Source organism: Zophobas morio, unplaced genomic scaffold (assembly GCF_036711695.1).
Source record: "Zophobas morio isolate AGI-343-1 ecotype UQ-CSIRO unplaced genomic scaffold, CSIRO_AGI_Zmor_V1 ptg000501l, whole genome shotgun sequence".
Taxonomy (NCBI): domain Eukaryota; kingdom Metazoa; phylum Arthropoda; class Insecta; order Coleoptera; family Tenebrionidae; genus Zophobas; species Zophobas morio.
The window spans coordinates 41,302-57,466 of record NW_026972604.1 but is presented as its reverse complement, the minus strand read 5'-3'; the positions used below and the strand labels follow the sequence as shown (position 1 = coordinate 57,466).

Genomic DNA, 16,165 nt, shown 5'->3' with positions numbered 1-16,165 from the left:
GAGCCACCAAACACACTTAAAGCATGCAGAATCGACTCAGAATAGGAAAAGGAGACGTTTAGGTCAATTTTATGCATTCTGGCGTTCGTAGATACAAGAAAACTGTTAAAATTCTTCAGAAACGTCACTTTTGAAGTGTTTTCTTGTACTTTTAAGCCAATCAGATACCCTACGGGCTCGGAAAGTGCAACGAAACCATCAAATTTTAGCTAGAAACTGTATTTTTGTCGATTTTTATTGAATTTGAACTATATTTCAACGTTTTTTGATGGTTCTGAGCCACCAAACACACTTAAAGCATGCAGAATCGACTCAGAATAGGAAAAGGAGACGTTTAGGTCAATTTTTATGCATTCTGGCGTTCGTAGATACAAAAAAACTGTTAAAATTCTTCAGAAACGTCACTTTTGAAGTGTTTTCTTGTACTTTTAAGCCAATCAGATACCCTACGGGCTCGGAAAGTGCAACGAAACCATCAAATTTTAGCTAGAAACTGTATTTTTGTCGATTTTTATTGAATTTGAACTATATTTCAACGTTTTTTGATGGTTCTGAGCCACCAAACACACTTAAAGCATGCAGAATCGACTCAGAATAGGAAAAGGAGACGTTTAGGTCAATTTTATGCATTCTGGCGTTCGTAGATACAAGAAAACTGTTAAAATTCTTCAGAAACGTCACTTTTGAAGTGTTTTCTTGTACTTTTAAGCCAATCAGATACCCTACGGGCTCGGAAAGTGCAACGAAACCATCAAATTTTAGCTAGAAACTGTATTTTTGTCGATTTTTATTGAATTTGAACTATATTTCAACGTTTTTTGATGGTTCTGAGCCACCAAACACACTTAAAGCATGCAGAATCGACTCAGAATAGGAAAAGGAGACGTTTAGGTCAATTTTATGCATTCTGGCGTTCGTAGATACAAGAAAACTGTTAAAATTCTTCAGAAACGTCACTTTTGAAGTGTTTTCTTGTACTTTTAAGCCAATCAGATACCCTACGGGCTCGGAAAGTGCAACGAAACCATCAAATTTTAGCTAGAAACTGTATTTTTGTCGATTTTTATTGAATTTGAACTATATTTCAACGTTTTTTGATGGTTCTGAGCCACCAAACACACTTAAAGCATGCAGAATCGACTCAGAATAGGAAAAGGAGACGTTTAGGTCAATTTTATGCATTCTAGCGTTCGTAGATACAAGAAAACTGTTAAAATTCTTCAGAAACGTCACTTTTGAAGTGTTTTCTTGTACTTTTAAGCCAATCAGATACCCAACGGGCTCGGAAAGTGCAACGAAACCATCAAATTTTAGCTAGAAACTGTATTTTTGTCGATTTTTATTGAATTTGAACTATATTTCAACGTTTTTTGATGGTTCTGAGCCACCAAACACACTTAAAGCATGCAGAATCGACTCAGAATAGGAAAAGGAAACGTTTAGGTCAATTTTTATGCATTCTGGCGTTCGTAGATACAAAAAAACTGTTAAAATTCTTCAGAAACGTCACTTTTGAAGTGTTTTCTTGTACTTTTAAGCCAATCAGATACCCTACGGGCTCGGAAAGTGCAACGAAACCATCAAATTTTAGCTAGAAACTGTATTTTTGTCGATTTTTATTGAATTTGAACTATATTTCAACGTTTTTTGATGGTTCTGAGCCACCAAACACACTTAAAGCATGCAGAATCGACTCAGAATAGGAAAAGGAGACGTTTAGGTCAATTTTATGCATTCTGGCGTTCGTAGATACAAGAAAACTGTTAAAATTCTTCAGAAACGTCACTTTTGAAGTGGTTTCTTGTACTTTTAAGCCAATCAGATACCCTACGGGCTCGGAAAGTGCAACGAAACCATCAAATTTTAGCTAGAAACTGTATTTTTGTCGATTTTTATTGAATTTGAACTATATTTCAACGTTTTTTGATGGTTCTGAGCCACCAAACACACTTAAAGCATGCAGAATCGACTCAGAATAGGAAAAGGAGACGTTTAGGTCAATTTTATGCATTCTGGCGTTCGTAGATACAAGAAAACTGTTAAAATTCTTCAGAAACGTCACTTTTGAAGTGTTTTCTTGTACTTTTAAGCCAATCAGATACCCTACGGGCTCGGAAAGTGCAACGAAACCATCAAATTTTAGCTAGAAACTGTATTTTTGTCGATTTTTATTGAATTTGAACTATATTTCAACGTTTTTTGATGGTTCTGAGCCACCAAACACACTTAAAGCATGCAGAATCGACTCAGAATAGGAAAAGGAGACGTTTAGGTCAATTTTTATGCATTCTGGCGTTCGTAGATACAAAAAAACTGTTAAAATTCTTCAGAAACGTCACTTTTGAAGTGTTTTCTTGTAGGGGAGAGCGGGGATAGTTGTCACAAAATTTGTATTTGATTTTTTTTTTACCGGATGTATTATTTTTCATGAGTAAAGGAATTTTGATACAAAAGACACAAGTGTTGAGATTCGTAGAAAAAGTAGATCACTAACAAATCTTTAGTAGTTCAAGTAAAAAAAAATAGTTTGTACCAGAGTGCAAAGTGTGACAACCTGCCCCATGACGGGGTTTGTTGTCCCTCGGGAGGGGGTAACTTGTCACGTGCTAAAAAAGTGGACAAAATCGCAAATACAATGTTTTTATTAAGTCAGTACAAAAATCAGAGGAAAAGTTGAGGTAACTAAATATTTTGAATTTTGAGTCACACTCAATAAGCATATAAAAAAATAACGAAAACTCCTTAGTGCTACAAAAATGTATAACAATTTTTATGAACTATCATCATCATCATCGGAATCACAATTGTGACACACATAAAATAGATTTCTGTTGGCGCATTTTTCATGTGCCCATCTCTTACACCGGGTGCATTGTAGCCAAGAATCTTTTGAATTACTGTAGTTGCCGTCACACACTAAGCAAAAAGTTTCTTCTTCTTCAGATGAAGATTCTTGCTTATGCTGCTTCCTCTGGTATTTCTTTTTCTTGTTGCTTGAAACAGAAAAATTTTCAGAAAACAAGTTTCGTTTGGGTTTCCCAGCTTTATTCGCTCTTGCAACCTGCTCGGCCTCAAGTTCATCCTTAACTGGGGTATCCGTTAAAATAGCAGATTTACGCTTTTTTCTTTGCTGTTTTGTGTTTTTTCTCTCTTGAGCCTTTGGTAAGGGACGAATAGCTTCTGGAGAAAAAGCCGACTCAATCGCAGATATGGTAGATGCCGAAGATGCACTTGTCGAACTCCAAGATTCTGCTTGAGCAGAAGTTGAAGGTGATAAAGTGTTCGTTGTCATTTCAACGGGTTGTAACAAATTGGCAGATTCTTGATTTGGATTTGGCCGATCTGTTACATAACTTGGAAGAAAGTCCTGGTCTGAGAAAATATCTCTATTGAATGGATAGATGCCACCCACTTTAAATCCAGATGTTACATTATTAGGAACAAGTGCCAATGGTAGAGCATTTCCTACAATGCCTGGAATATCGTAGATGGTAATGGTCTTACCAGGATTAGTTCTTAACCATGAATCACAGTTTGAATTAATGAATTTTTTCAAGGAATAGAAAACAGATCTATCTAGTGGTTGCATCTTGTGGCTGCAGTGAGGAGGGAATGAAAGCATGACCACTCCGTTATCTTTGGCGAAATTTAAAGATGCTATTGATATATGTGAATCCAAATTATCTAGCAGTAATAAAATAGGACTCTTTTTCGTACATTTCACTGTAGCAACCAAATGCTTCATAAAAGTTAGAAAAATATCATTATTCATCCAACCTGAGCGATTTGCTGCTCCAATACTTCCTGCAGGTGCTCCTCTTAAGAAATGGTCTTTGAAATGGACTCTCGGGAAAATAAATAGAGGAGGAATACTATTTCCTGAAGCAGAGACTGCAATTGCAACAGTCACCAGCGTCCCTCTTTCTGCAGAAGTTATTGCACCAATTTGCCGAAATCCCTTTCTGGCTACAATACGGTCAGGACGCTGGACAGTCGTTACCCCGGTTTCATCCATGTTGTATATATCTGTAGGACGAAAAGAATAACGATCAAATAAATTCGCCAAATTGTCGAAGAAGGCTGCCACGTTCGTTCTGTTAAAACTAGTAGCTCTTGACAAGCTTGTGGATTGTGGTGTACGGATTGATAACCTGGGGTGCCTTTTTAAGAAGCCGGAAAACCAATCTGGACCTGCCATAAGCGTGTCGATCCATTTTTGTGGCATGACTTTCCCTAGAGCTTTGGCATAATCATACGCAAGTCGCTTCACCTCCTTGGGTGTTAGACGAAAATAAATATCTGCGGCTTTTTTTAAATAATTTTCGAGCTGCATTTCTTCCTCTTCACTAAAAACTTGTCTGGGTTTTTGATACCCCATCTGTACTTTTGTAATATTATTCGCTAACTCTTCTGGAGTAACTTTCTTGCAGAATCTTGACAAAGTTTTGTAATTGATGTTGTAATCTGCAGCAGCTTTCCTTATGGAAGAAATTCCATTTCGAATATCCCTTGCCGCTCTGAGGAAAATATCTGCGGGGGGAATATATCGGTCCGTCTTCTTCTTGTAAGTTCTAACCATCTGCAACGAATGGTGGTCATTGTCTTAACTTAGTATTATCGTTGGGGGCATGTTGTCACAGTGACAATCTGCCCCACAGATTGTGTGACAACTAGCCCCAACCGACATTTTTATCGATGAAAATCCACCAAATTATTGATAGTCAATGTAAATGCATTATTCTAGCACAAAAACACAACTTAATATCTACTAACTTAAATACATTACTTACACTTACCTTTAATTTAGAAACAACTGTATTACCACATAATTTTCGGCATACGAAACTTTACTAAAACGTGGGAATAACACTTTTTCAGCCATTAACACCACATGGTACAGATTACTGTATTGAAAGTTTGTAGTTTAATTCTTAGCTGGTAAAACAATTCATTGGTAGAGGTCGCCACTTAGAGTGAATATTAGCAAAAAAATTATCAGCTCTGAGACACTTTGCCCCTGTGACTACTAGCCCCGCTCACCCCTACTTTTAAGCCAATCAGATACCCTACGGGCTCGGAAAGTGCAACGAAATCATCAAATTTTAGCTAGAAACTGTATTTTTGTCGATTTTTATTGAATTTGAACTATATTTCAACGTTTTTTGATGGTTCTGAGCCACCAAACACACTTAAAGCATGCAGAATCGACTCAGAATAGGAAAAGGAGACGTTTAGGTCAATTTTATGCATTCTGGCGTTCGTAGATACAAGAAAACTGTTAAAATTCTTCAGAAACGTCACTTTTGAAGTGTTTTCTTGTACTTTTAAGCCAATCAGATACCCTACGGGCTCGGAAAGTGCAACGAAACCATCAAATTTTAGCTAGAAACTGTATTTTTGTCGATTTTTATTGAATTTGAACTATATTTCAACGTTTTTTGATGGTTCTGAGCCACCAAACACACTTAAAGCATGCAGAATCGACTCAGAATAGGAAAAGGAGACGTTTAGGTCAATTTTTATGCATTCTGGCGTTCGTAGATACAAAAAAACTGTTAAAATTCTTCAGAAACGTCACTTTTGAAGTGTTTTCTTGTACTTTTAAGCCAATCAGATACCCTACGGGCTCGGAAAGTGCAACGAAACCATCAAATTTTAGCTAGAAACAGTATTTTTGTCGATTTTTATTGAATTTGAACTATATTTCAACGTTTTTTGATGGTTCTGAGCCACCAAACACACTTAAAGCATGCAGAATCGACTCAGAATAGGAAAAGGAGACGTTTAGGTCAATTTTATGCATTCTGGCGTTCGTAGATACAAGAAAACTGTTAAAATTCTTCAGAAACGTCACTTTTGAAGTGTTTTCTTGTACTTTTAAGCCAATCAGATACCCTACGGGCTCGGAAAGTGCAACGAAACCATCAAATTTTAGCTAGAAACTGTATTTTTGTCGATTTTTATTGAATTTGAACTATATTTCAACGTTTTTTGATGGTTCTGAGCCACCAAACACACTTAAAGCATGCAGAATCGACTCAGAATAGGAAAAGGAGACGTTTAGGTCAATTTTATGCATTCTGGCGTTCGTAGATACAAGAAAACTGTTAAAATTCTTCAGAAACGTCACTTTTGAAGTGTTTTCTTGTACTTTTAAGCCAATCAGATACCCTACGGGCTCGGAAAGTGCAACGAAACCATCAAATTTTAGCTAGAAACTGTATTTTTGTCGATTTTTATTGAATTTGAACTATATTTCAACGTTTTTTGATGGTTCTGAGCCACCAAACACACTTAAAGCATGCAGAATCGACTCAGAATAGGAAAAGGAGACGTTTAGGTCAATTTTATGCATTCTGGCGTTCGTAGATACAAGAAAACTGTTAAAATTCTTCAGAAACGTCACTTTTGAAGTGTTTTCTTGTACTTTTAAGCCAATCAGATACCCAACGGGCTCGGAAAGTGCAACGAAACCATCAAATTTTAGCTAGAAACTGTATTTTTGTCGATTTTTATTGAATTTGAACTATATTTCAACGTTTTTTGATGGTTCTGAGCCACCAAACACACTTAAAGCATGCAGAATCGACTCAGAATAGGAAAAGGAAACGTTTAGGTCAATTTTTATGCATTCTGGCGTTCGTAGATACAAAAAAACTGTTAAAATTCTTCAGAAACGTCACTTTTGAAGTGTTTTCTTGTACTTTTAAGCCAATCAGATACCCTACGGGCTCGGAAAGTGCAACGAAACCATCAAATTTTAGCTAGAAACTGTATTTTTGTCGATTTTTATTGAATTTGAACTATATTTCAACGTTTTTTGATGGTTCTGAGCCACCAAACACACTTAAAGCATGCAGAATCGACTCAGAATAGGAAAAGGAGACGTTTAGGTCAATTTTATGCATTCTGGCGTTCGTAGATACAAGAAAACTGTTAAAATTCTTCAGAAACGTCACTTTTGAAGTGTTTTCTTGTACTTTTAAGCCAATCAGATACCCTACGGGCTCGGAAAGTGCAACGAAACCATCAAATTTTAGCTAGAAACTGTATTTTTGTCGATTTTTATTGAATTTGAACTATATTTCAACGTTTTTTGATGGTTCTGAGCCACCAAACACACTTAAAGCATGCAGAATCGACTCAGAATAGGAAAAGGAGACGTTTAGGTCAATTTTTATGCATTCTGGCGTTCGTAGATACAAAAAAACTGTTAAAATTCTTCAGAAACGTCACTTTTGAAGTGTTTTCTTGTACTTTTAAGCCAATCAGATACCCTACGGGCTCGGAAAGTGCAACGAAACCATCAAATTTTAGCTAGAAACTGTATTTTTGTCGATTTTTATTGAATTTGAACTATATTTCAACGTTTTTTGATGGTTCTGAGCCACCAAACACACTTAAAGCATGCAGAATCGACTCAGAATAGGAAAAGGAGACGTTTAGGTCAATTTTATGCATTCTGGCGTTCGTAGATACAAGAAAACTGTTAAAATTCTTCAGAAACGTCACTTTTGAAGTGTTTTCTTGTACTTTTAAGCCAATCAGATACCCTACGGGCTCGGAAAGTGCAACGAAACCATCAAATTTTAGCTAGAAACTGTATTTTTGTCGATTTTTATTGAATTTGAACTATATTTCAACGTTTTTTGATGGTTCTGAGCCACCAAACACACTTAAAGCATGCAGAATCGACTCAGAATAGGAAAAGGAGACGTTTAGGTCAGTTTTATGCATTCTGGCGTTCGTAGATACAAGAAAACTGTTAAAATTCTTCAGAAACGTCACTTTTGAAGTGTTTTCTTGTACTTTTAAGCCAATCAGATACCCTACGGGCTCGGCAAGTGCAACGAAACCATCAAATTTTAGCTAGAAACTGTATTTTTGTCGATGTTTATTGAATTTGAACTATATTTCAACGTTTTTTGATGGTTCTGAGCCACCAAACACACTTAAAGCATGCAGAATCGACTCAGAATAGGAAAAGGACACGTTTAGGTCAATTTTATGCATTCTGGCGTTCGTAGATACAAGAAAACTGTTAAAATTCTTCAGAAACGTCACTTTTGAAGTGTTTTCTTGTACTTTTAAGCCAATCAGATACCCTACGGGCTCGGAAAGTGCAACGAAACCATCAAATTTTAGCTAGAAACTGTATTTTTGTCGATTTTTATTGAATTTGAACTATATTTCAACGTTTTTTGATGGTTCTGAGCCACCAAACACACTTAAAGCATGCAGAATCGACTCAGAATGGGAAAAGGAGACGTTTAGGTCAATTTTTATGCATTCTGGCGTTCGTAGATACAAAAAAACTGTTAAAATTCTTCAGAAACGTCACTTTTGAAGTGTTTTCTTGTACTTTTAAGCCAATCAGATACCCTACGGGCTCGGAAAGTGCAACGAAACCATCAAATTTTAGCTAGAAACTGTATTTTTGTCGATTTTTATTGAATTTGAACTATATTTCAACGTTTTTTGATGGTTCTGAGCCACCAAACACACTTAAAGCATGCAGAATCGACTCAGAATAGGAAAAGGAGACGTTTAGGTCAATTTTATGCATTCTGGCGTTCGTAGATACAAGAAAACTGTTAAAATTCTTCAGAAACGTCACTTTTGAAGTGTTTTCTTGTACTTTTAAGCCAATCAGATACCCTACGGGCTCGGAAAATGCAACGAAACCATCAAATTTTAGCTAGAAACTGTATTTTTGTCGATTTTTATTGAATTTGAACTATATTTCAACGTTTTTTGATGGTTCTGAGCCACCAAACACACTTAAAGCATGCAGAATCGACTCAGAATAGGAAAAGGAGACGTTTAGGTCAATTTTATGCATTCTGGCGTTCGTAGATACAAGAAAACTGTTAAAATTCTTCAGAAACGTCACTTTTGAAGTGTTTTCTTGTACTTTTAAGCCAATCAGATACCCTACGGGCTCGGAAAGTGCAACGAAACCATCAAATTTTAGCTAGAAACTGTATTTTTGTCGATTTTTATTGAATTTGAACTATATTTCAACGTTTTTTGATGGTTCTGAGCCACCAAACACACTTAAAGCATGCAGAATCGACTCAGAATAGGAAAAGGAGACGTTTAGGTCAATTTTATGCATTCTGGCGTTCGTAGATACAAGAAAACTGTTAAAATTCTTCAGAAACGTCACTTTTGAAGTGTTTTCTTGTACTTTTAAGCCAATCAGATACCCAACGGGCTCGGAAAGTGCAACGAAACCATCAAATTTTAGCTAGAAACTGTATTTTTGTCGATTTTTATTGAATTTGAACTATATTTCAACGTTTTTTGATGGTTCTGAGCCACCAAACACACTTAAAGCATGCAGAATCGACTCAGAATAGGAAAAGGAGACGTTTAGGTCAATTTTTATGCATTCTGGCGTTCGTAGATACAAAAAAACTGTTAAAATTCTTCAGAAACGTCACTTTTGAAGTGTTTTCTTGTACTTTTAAGCCAATCAGATACCCTACGGGCTCGGAAAGTGCAACGAAACCATCAAATTTTAGCTAGAAACTGTATTTTTGTCGATTTTTATTGAATTTGAACTATATTTCAACGTTTTTTGATGGTTCTGAGCCACCAAACACACTTAAAGCATGCAGAATCGACTCAGAATAGGAAAAGGAGACGTTTAGGTCAATTTTATGCATTCTGGCGTTCGTAGATACAAGAAAACTGTTAAAATTCTTCAGAAACGTCACTTTTGAAGTGTTTTCTTGTACTTTTAAGCCAATCAGATACCCTACGGGCTCGGAAAGTGCAACGAAACCATCAAATTTTAGCTAGAAACTGTATTTTTGTCGATTTTTATTGAATTTGAACTATATTTCAACGTTTTTTGATGGTTCTGAGCCACCAAACACACTTAAAGCATGCAGAATCGACTCAGAATAGGAAAAGGAGACGTTTAGGTCAATTTTATGCATTCTGGCGTTCGTAGATACAAGAAAACTGTTAAAATTCTTCAGAAACGTCACTTTTGAAGTGTTTTCTTGTACTTTTAAGCCAATCAGATACCCTACGGGCTCGGAAAGTGCAACGAAACCATCAAATTTTAGCTAGAAACTGTATTTTTGTCGATTTTTATTGAATTTGAACTATATTTCAACGTTTTTTGATGGTTCTGAGCCACCAAACACACTTAAAGCATGCAGAATCGACTCAGAATAGGAAAAGGAGACGCTTAGGTCAATTTTATGCATTCTGGCGTTCGTAGATACAAGAAAACTGTTAAAATTCTTCAGAAATGTCACTTTTGTGGTGTTTTCTTGTACTTTTAAGCCAATCAGATACCCTACGGGCTCGGAAAGTGCAACGAAACCATCAAATTTTAGCTAGAAACTGTATTTTTGTCGATTTTTATTGAATTTGAACTATATTTCAACGTTTTTTGATGGTTCTGAGCCACCAAACACACTTAAAGCATGCAGAATCGACTCAGAATAGGAAAAGGAGACGTTTAGGTCAATTTTATGCATTCTGGCGTTCGTAGATACAAGAAAACTGTTAAAATTCTTCAGAAACGTCACTTTTGAAGTGTTTTCTTGTACTTTTAAGCCAATCAGATACCCTACGGGCTCGGAAAGTGCAACGAAACCATCAAATTTTAGCTAGAAACTGTATTTTTGTCGATTTTTATTGAATTTGAACTATATTTCAACGTTTTTTGATGGTTCTGAGCCACCAAACACACTTAAAGCATGCAGAATCGACTCAGAATAGGAAAAGGAGACGTTTAGGTCAATTTTATGCATTCTGGCGTTCGTAGATACAAGAAAACTGTTAAAATTCTTCAGAAACGTCACTTTTGAAGTGTTTTCTTGTACTTTTAAGCCAATCAGATAACCTACGGGCTCGGAAAGTGCAACGAAACCATCAAATTTTAGCTAGAAACTGTATTTTTGTCGATTTTTATTGAATTTGAACTATATTTCAACGTTTTTTGATGGTTCTGAGCCACCAAACACACTTAAAGCATGCAGAATCGACTCAGAATAGGAAAAGGAGACGTTTAGGTCAATTTTATGCATTCTGGCGTTCGTAGATACAAGAAAACTGTTAAAATTCTTCAGAAACGTCACTTTTGAAGTGTTTTCTTGTACTTTTAAGCCAATCAGATACCCTACGGGCTCGGCAAGTGCAACGAAACCATCAAATTTTAGCTAGAAACTGTATTTTTGTCGATGTTTATTGAATTTGAACTATATTTCAACGTTTTTTGATGGTTCTGAGCCACCAAACACACTTAAAGCATGCAGAATCGACTCAGAATAGGAAAAGGACACGTTTAGGTCAATTTTATGCATTCTGGCGTTCGTAGATACAAGAAAACTGTTAAAATTCTTCAGAAACGTCACTTTTGAAGTGTTTTCTTGTACTTTTAAGCCAATCAGATACCCAACGGGCTCGGAAAGTGCAACGAAACCATCAAATTTTAGCTAGAAACTGTATTTTTGTCGATTTTTATTGAATTTGAACTATATTTCAACGTTTTTTGATGGTTCTGAGCCACCAAACACACTTAAAGCATGCAGAATCGACTCAGAATAGGAAAAGGAGACGTTTAGGTCAATTTTATGCATTCTGGCGTTCGTAGATACAAGAAAACTGTTAAAATTCTTCAGAAACGTCACTTTTGAAGTGTTTTCTTGTACTTTTAAGCCAATCAGATACCCAACGGGCTCGGAAAGTGCAACGAAACCATCAAATTTTAGCTAGAAACTGTATTTTTGTCGATTTTTATTGAATTTGAACTATATTTCAACGTTTTTTGATGGTTCTGAGCCACCAAACACACTTAAAGCATGCAGAATCGACTCAGAATAGGAAAAGGAGACGTTTAGGTCAATTTTATGCATTCTGGCGTTCGTAGATACAAGAAAACTGTCAAAATTCTTCAGAAACGTCACTTTTGAAGTGTTTTCTTGTACTTTTAAGCCAATCAGATACCCTACGGGCTCGGAAAGTGCAACGAAACCATCAAATTTTAGCTAGAAACTGTATTTTTGTCAATTTTTATTGAATTTGAACTATATTTCAACGTTTTTTGATGGTTCTGAGCCACCAAACACACTTAAAGCATGCAGAATCGACTCAGAATAGGAAAAGGTGACGTTTAGGTCAATTTTATGCATTCTGGCGTTCGTAGATACAAGAAAACTGTTAAAATTCTTCAGAAACGTCACTTTGAAGTGTTTTCTTGTACTTTTAAGCCAATCAGATACCCTACGGGCTCGGCAAGTGCAACGAAACCATCAAATTTTAGCTAGAAACTGTATTTTTGTCGATGTTTATTGAATTTGAACTATATTTCAACGTTTTTTGATGGTTCTGAGCCACCAAACACACTTAAAGCATGCAGAATCGACTCAGAATAGGAAAAGGACACGTTTAGGTCAATTTTATGCATTCTGGCGTTCGTGGATACAAGAAAACTGTTAAAATTCTTCAGAAACGTCACTTTTGAAGTGTTTTCTTGTACTTTTAAGCCAATCAGATACCCAACGGGCTCGGAAAGTGCAACGAAACCATCAAATTTTAGCTAGAAACTGTATTTTTGTCGATTTTTATTGAATTTGAACTATATTTCAACGTTTTTTGATGGTTCTGAGCCACCAAACACACTTAAAGCATGCAGAATCGACTCAGAATAGGAAAAGGAGACGTTTAGGTCAATTTTATGCATTCTGGCGTTCGTAGATACAAGAAAACTGTTAAAATTCTTCAGAAACGTCACTTTTGAAGTGTTTTCTTGTACTTTTAAGCCAATCAGATACCCAACGGGCTCGGAAAGTGCAACGAAACCATCAAATTTTAGCTAGAAACTGTATTTTTGTCGATTTTTATTGAATTTGAACTATATTTCAACGTTTTTTGATGGTTCTGAGCCACCAAACACACTTAAAGCATGCAGAATCGACTCAGAATAGGAAAAGGAGACGTTTAGGTCAATTTTATGCATTCTGGCGTTCGTAGATACAAGAAAACTGTCAAAATTCTTCAGAAACGTCACTTTTGAAGTGTTTTCTTGTACTTTTAAGCCAATCAGATACCCGACGGGCTCGGAAAGTGCAACGAAACCATCAAATTTTAGCTAGAAACTGTATTTTTGTCGATTTTTATTGAATTTGAACTATATTTCAACGTTTTTTGATGGTTCTGAGCCACCAAACACACTTAAAGCATGCAGAATCGACTCAGAATAGGAAAAGGAGACGTTTAGGTCAATTTTATGCATTCTGGCGTTCGTAGATACAAGAAAACTGTTAAAATTCTTCAGAAACGTCACTTTTGAAGTGTTTTCTTGTACTTTTAAGCCAATCAGATACCCTACGGGCTCGGAAAGTGCAACGAAACCATCAAATTTTAGCTAGAAACTGTATTTTTGTCGATTTTTATTGAATTTGAACTATATTTCAACGTTTTTTGATGGTTCTGAGCCACCAAACACACTTAAAGCATGCAGAATCGACTCAGAATAGGAAAAGGAGACGTTTAGGTCAATTTTTATGCATTCTGGCGTTCGTAGATACAAAAAAACTGTTAAAATTCTTCAGAAACGTCACTTTTGAAGTGTTTTCTTGTACTTTTAAGCCAATCAGATACCCTACGGGCTCGGAAAGTGCAACGAAACCATCAAATTTTAGCTTGAAACTGTATTTTTGTCGATTTTTATTGAATTTGAACTATATTTCAACGTTTTTTGATGGTTCTGAGCCACCAAACACACTTAAAGCATGCAGAATCGACTCAGAATAGGAAAAGGAGACGTTTAGGTCAATTTTATGCATTCTGGCGTTCGTAGATACAAGAAAACTGTTAAAATTCTTCAGAAACGTCACTTTTGAAGTGTTTTCTTGTACTTTTAAGCCAATCAGATACCCTACGGGCTCGGAAAGTGCAACGAAACCATCAAATTTTAGCTAGAAACTGTATTTTTGTCGATTTTTATTGAATTTGAACTATATTTCAACGTTTTTTGATGGTTCTGAGCCACCAAACACACTTAAAGCATGCAGAATCGACTCAGAATAGGAAAAGGAGACGTTTAGGTCAATTTTATGCATTCTGGCGTTCGTAGATACAAGAAAACTGTTAAAATTCTTCAGAAACGTCACTTTTGAAGTGTTTTCTTGTACTTTTAAGCCAATCAGATACCCTACGGGCTCGGAAAGTGCAACGAAACCATCAAATTTTAGCTAGAAACTGTATTTTTGTCGATTTTTATTGAATTTGAACTATATTTCAACGTTTTTTGATGGTTCTGAGCCACCAAACACACTTAAAGCATGCAGAATCGACTCAGAATAGGAAAAGGAGACGTTTAGGTCAATTTTATGCATTCTGGCGTTCGTAGATACAAGAAAACTGTTAAAATTCTTCAGAAACGTCACTTTTGAAGTGTTTTCTTGTACTTTTAAGCCAATCAGATACCCTACGGGCTCGGAAAGTGCAACGAAACCATCAAATTTTAGCTAGAAACTGTATTTTTGTCGATTTTTATTGAATTTGAACTATATTTCAACGTTTTTTGATGGTTCTGAGCCACCAAACACACTTAAAGCATGCAGAATCGACTCAGAATAGGAAAAGGAGACGTTTAGGTCAATTTTATGCATTCTGGCGTTCGTAGATACAAGAAAACTGTTAAAATTCTTCAGAAACGTCACTTTTGAAGTGTTTTCTTGTACTTTTAAGCCAATCAGATACCCTACGGGCTCGGAAAGTGCAACGAAACCATCAAATTTTAGCTAGAAACTGTATTTTTGTCGATTTTTATTGAATTTGAACTATATTTCAACGTTTTTTGATGGTTCTGAGCCACCAAACACACTTAAAGCATGCAGAATCGACTCAGAATAGGAAAAGGAGACGTTTAGGTCAATTTTTATGCATTCTGGCGTTCGTAGATACAAAAAAACTGTTAAAATTCTTCAGAAAAGTCACTTTTGAAGTGTTTTCTTGTACTTTTAAGCCAATCAGATACCCTACGGGCTCGGAAAGTGCAACGAAACCATCAAATTTTAGCTAGAAACTGTATTTTTGTCGATTTTTATTGAATTTGAACTATATTTCAACGTTTTTTGATGGTTCTGAGCCACCAAACACACTTAAAGCATGCAGAATCGACTCAGAATAGGAAAAGGAGACGTTTAGGTCAATTTTATGCATTCTGGCGTTCGTAGATACAAGAAAACTGTTAAAATTCTTCAGAAACGTCACTTTTGAAGTGTTTTCTTGTACTTTTAAGCCAATCAGATACCCTACGGGCTGGGAAAGTGCAACGAAACCATCAAATTTTAGCTAGAAACTGTATTTTTGTCGATTTTTATTGAATTTGAACTATATTTCAACGTTTTTTGATGGTTCTGAGCCACCAGACACACTTAAAGCATGCAGAATCGACTCAGAATAGGAAAAGGAGACGTTTAGGTCAATTTTATGCATTCTGGCGTTCGTAGATACAAGAAAACTGTTAAAATTCTTCAGAAACGTCACTTTTGAAGTGTTTTCTTGTACTTTTAAGCCAATCAGATACCCTACGGGCTCGGCAAGTGCAACGAAACCATCAAATTTTAGCTAGAAACTGTATTTTTGTCGATGTTTATTGAATTTGAACTATATTTCAACGTTTTTTGATGGTTCTGAGCCACCAAACACACTTAAAGCATGCAGAATCGACTCAGAATAGGAAAAGGACACGTTTAGGTCAATTTTATGCATTCTGGCGTTCGTAGATACAAGAAAACTGTTAAAATTCTTCAGAAACGTCACTTTTGAAGTGTTTTCTTGTACTTTTAAGCCAATCAGATACCCAACGGGCTCGGAAAGTGCAACGAAACCATCAAATTTTAGCTAGAAACTGTATTTTTGTCGATTTTTATTGAATTTGAACTATATTTCAACGTTTTTTGATGGTTCTGAGCCACCAAACACACTTAAAGCATGCAGAATCGACTCAGAATAGGAAAAGGAGACGTTTGGGTCAATTTTATGCATTCTGGCGTTCGTAGATACAAGAAAACTGTTAAAATTCTTCAGAAACGTCACTTTTGAAGTGTTTTCTTGTACTTTTAAGCCAATCAGATATCCAACGGGCTCGGAAAGTGCAACGAAACCATCAAATTTTAGCTAGAAACTGTAT

The 16,165-nt window shown here is 36.0% G+C and overlaps 1 protein-coding gene across 1 annotated transcript; it reads right to left on the bottom strand.

Moving 5' to 3' along the window:
- Nucleotides 1–2,770: 2,770 nt before the first annotated feature.
- LOC135121125 (uncharacterized) lies at nt 2,771–4,687 on the bottom strand. Its single transcript, XM_064045440.1, has 2 exons — nt 4,657–4,687; nt 2,771–4,602 (listed from the first exon to the last, which is right to left on the bottom strand). Exons 1-2 carry the CDS (start codon nt 4,685–4,687, stop codon nt 2,771–2,773), a joined length of 1,863 nt encoding a protein of 620 aa, XP_063901510.1.
- Between the last annotated feature and the right edge of the window lie 11,478 nt (nt 4,688–16,165).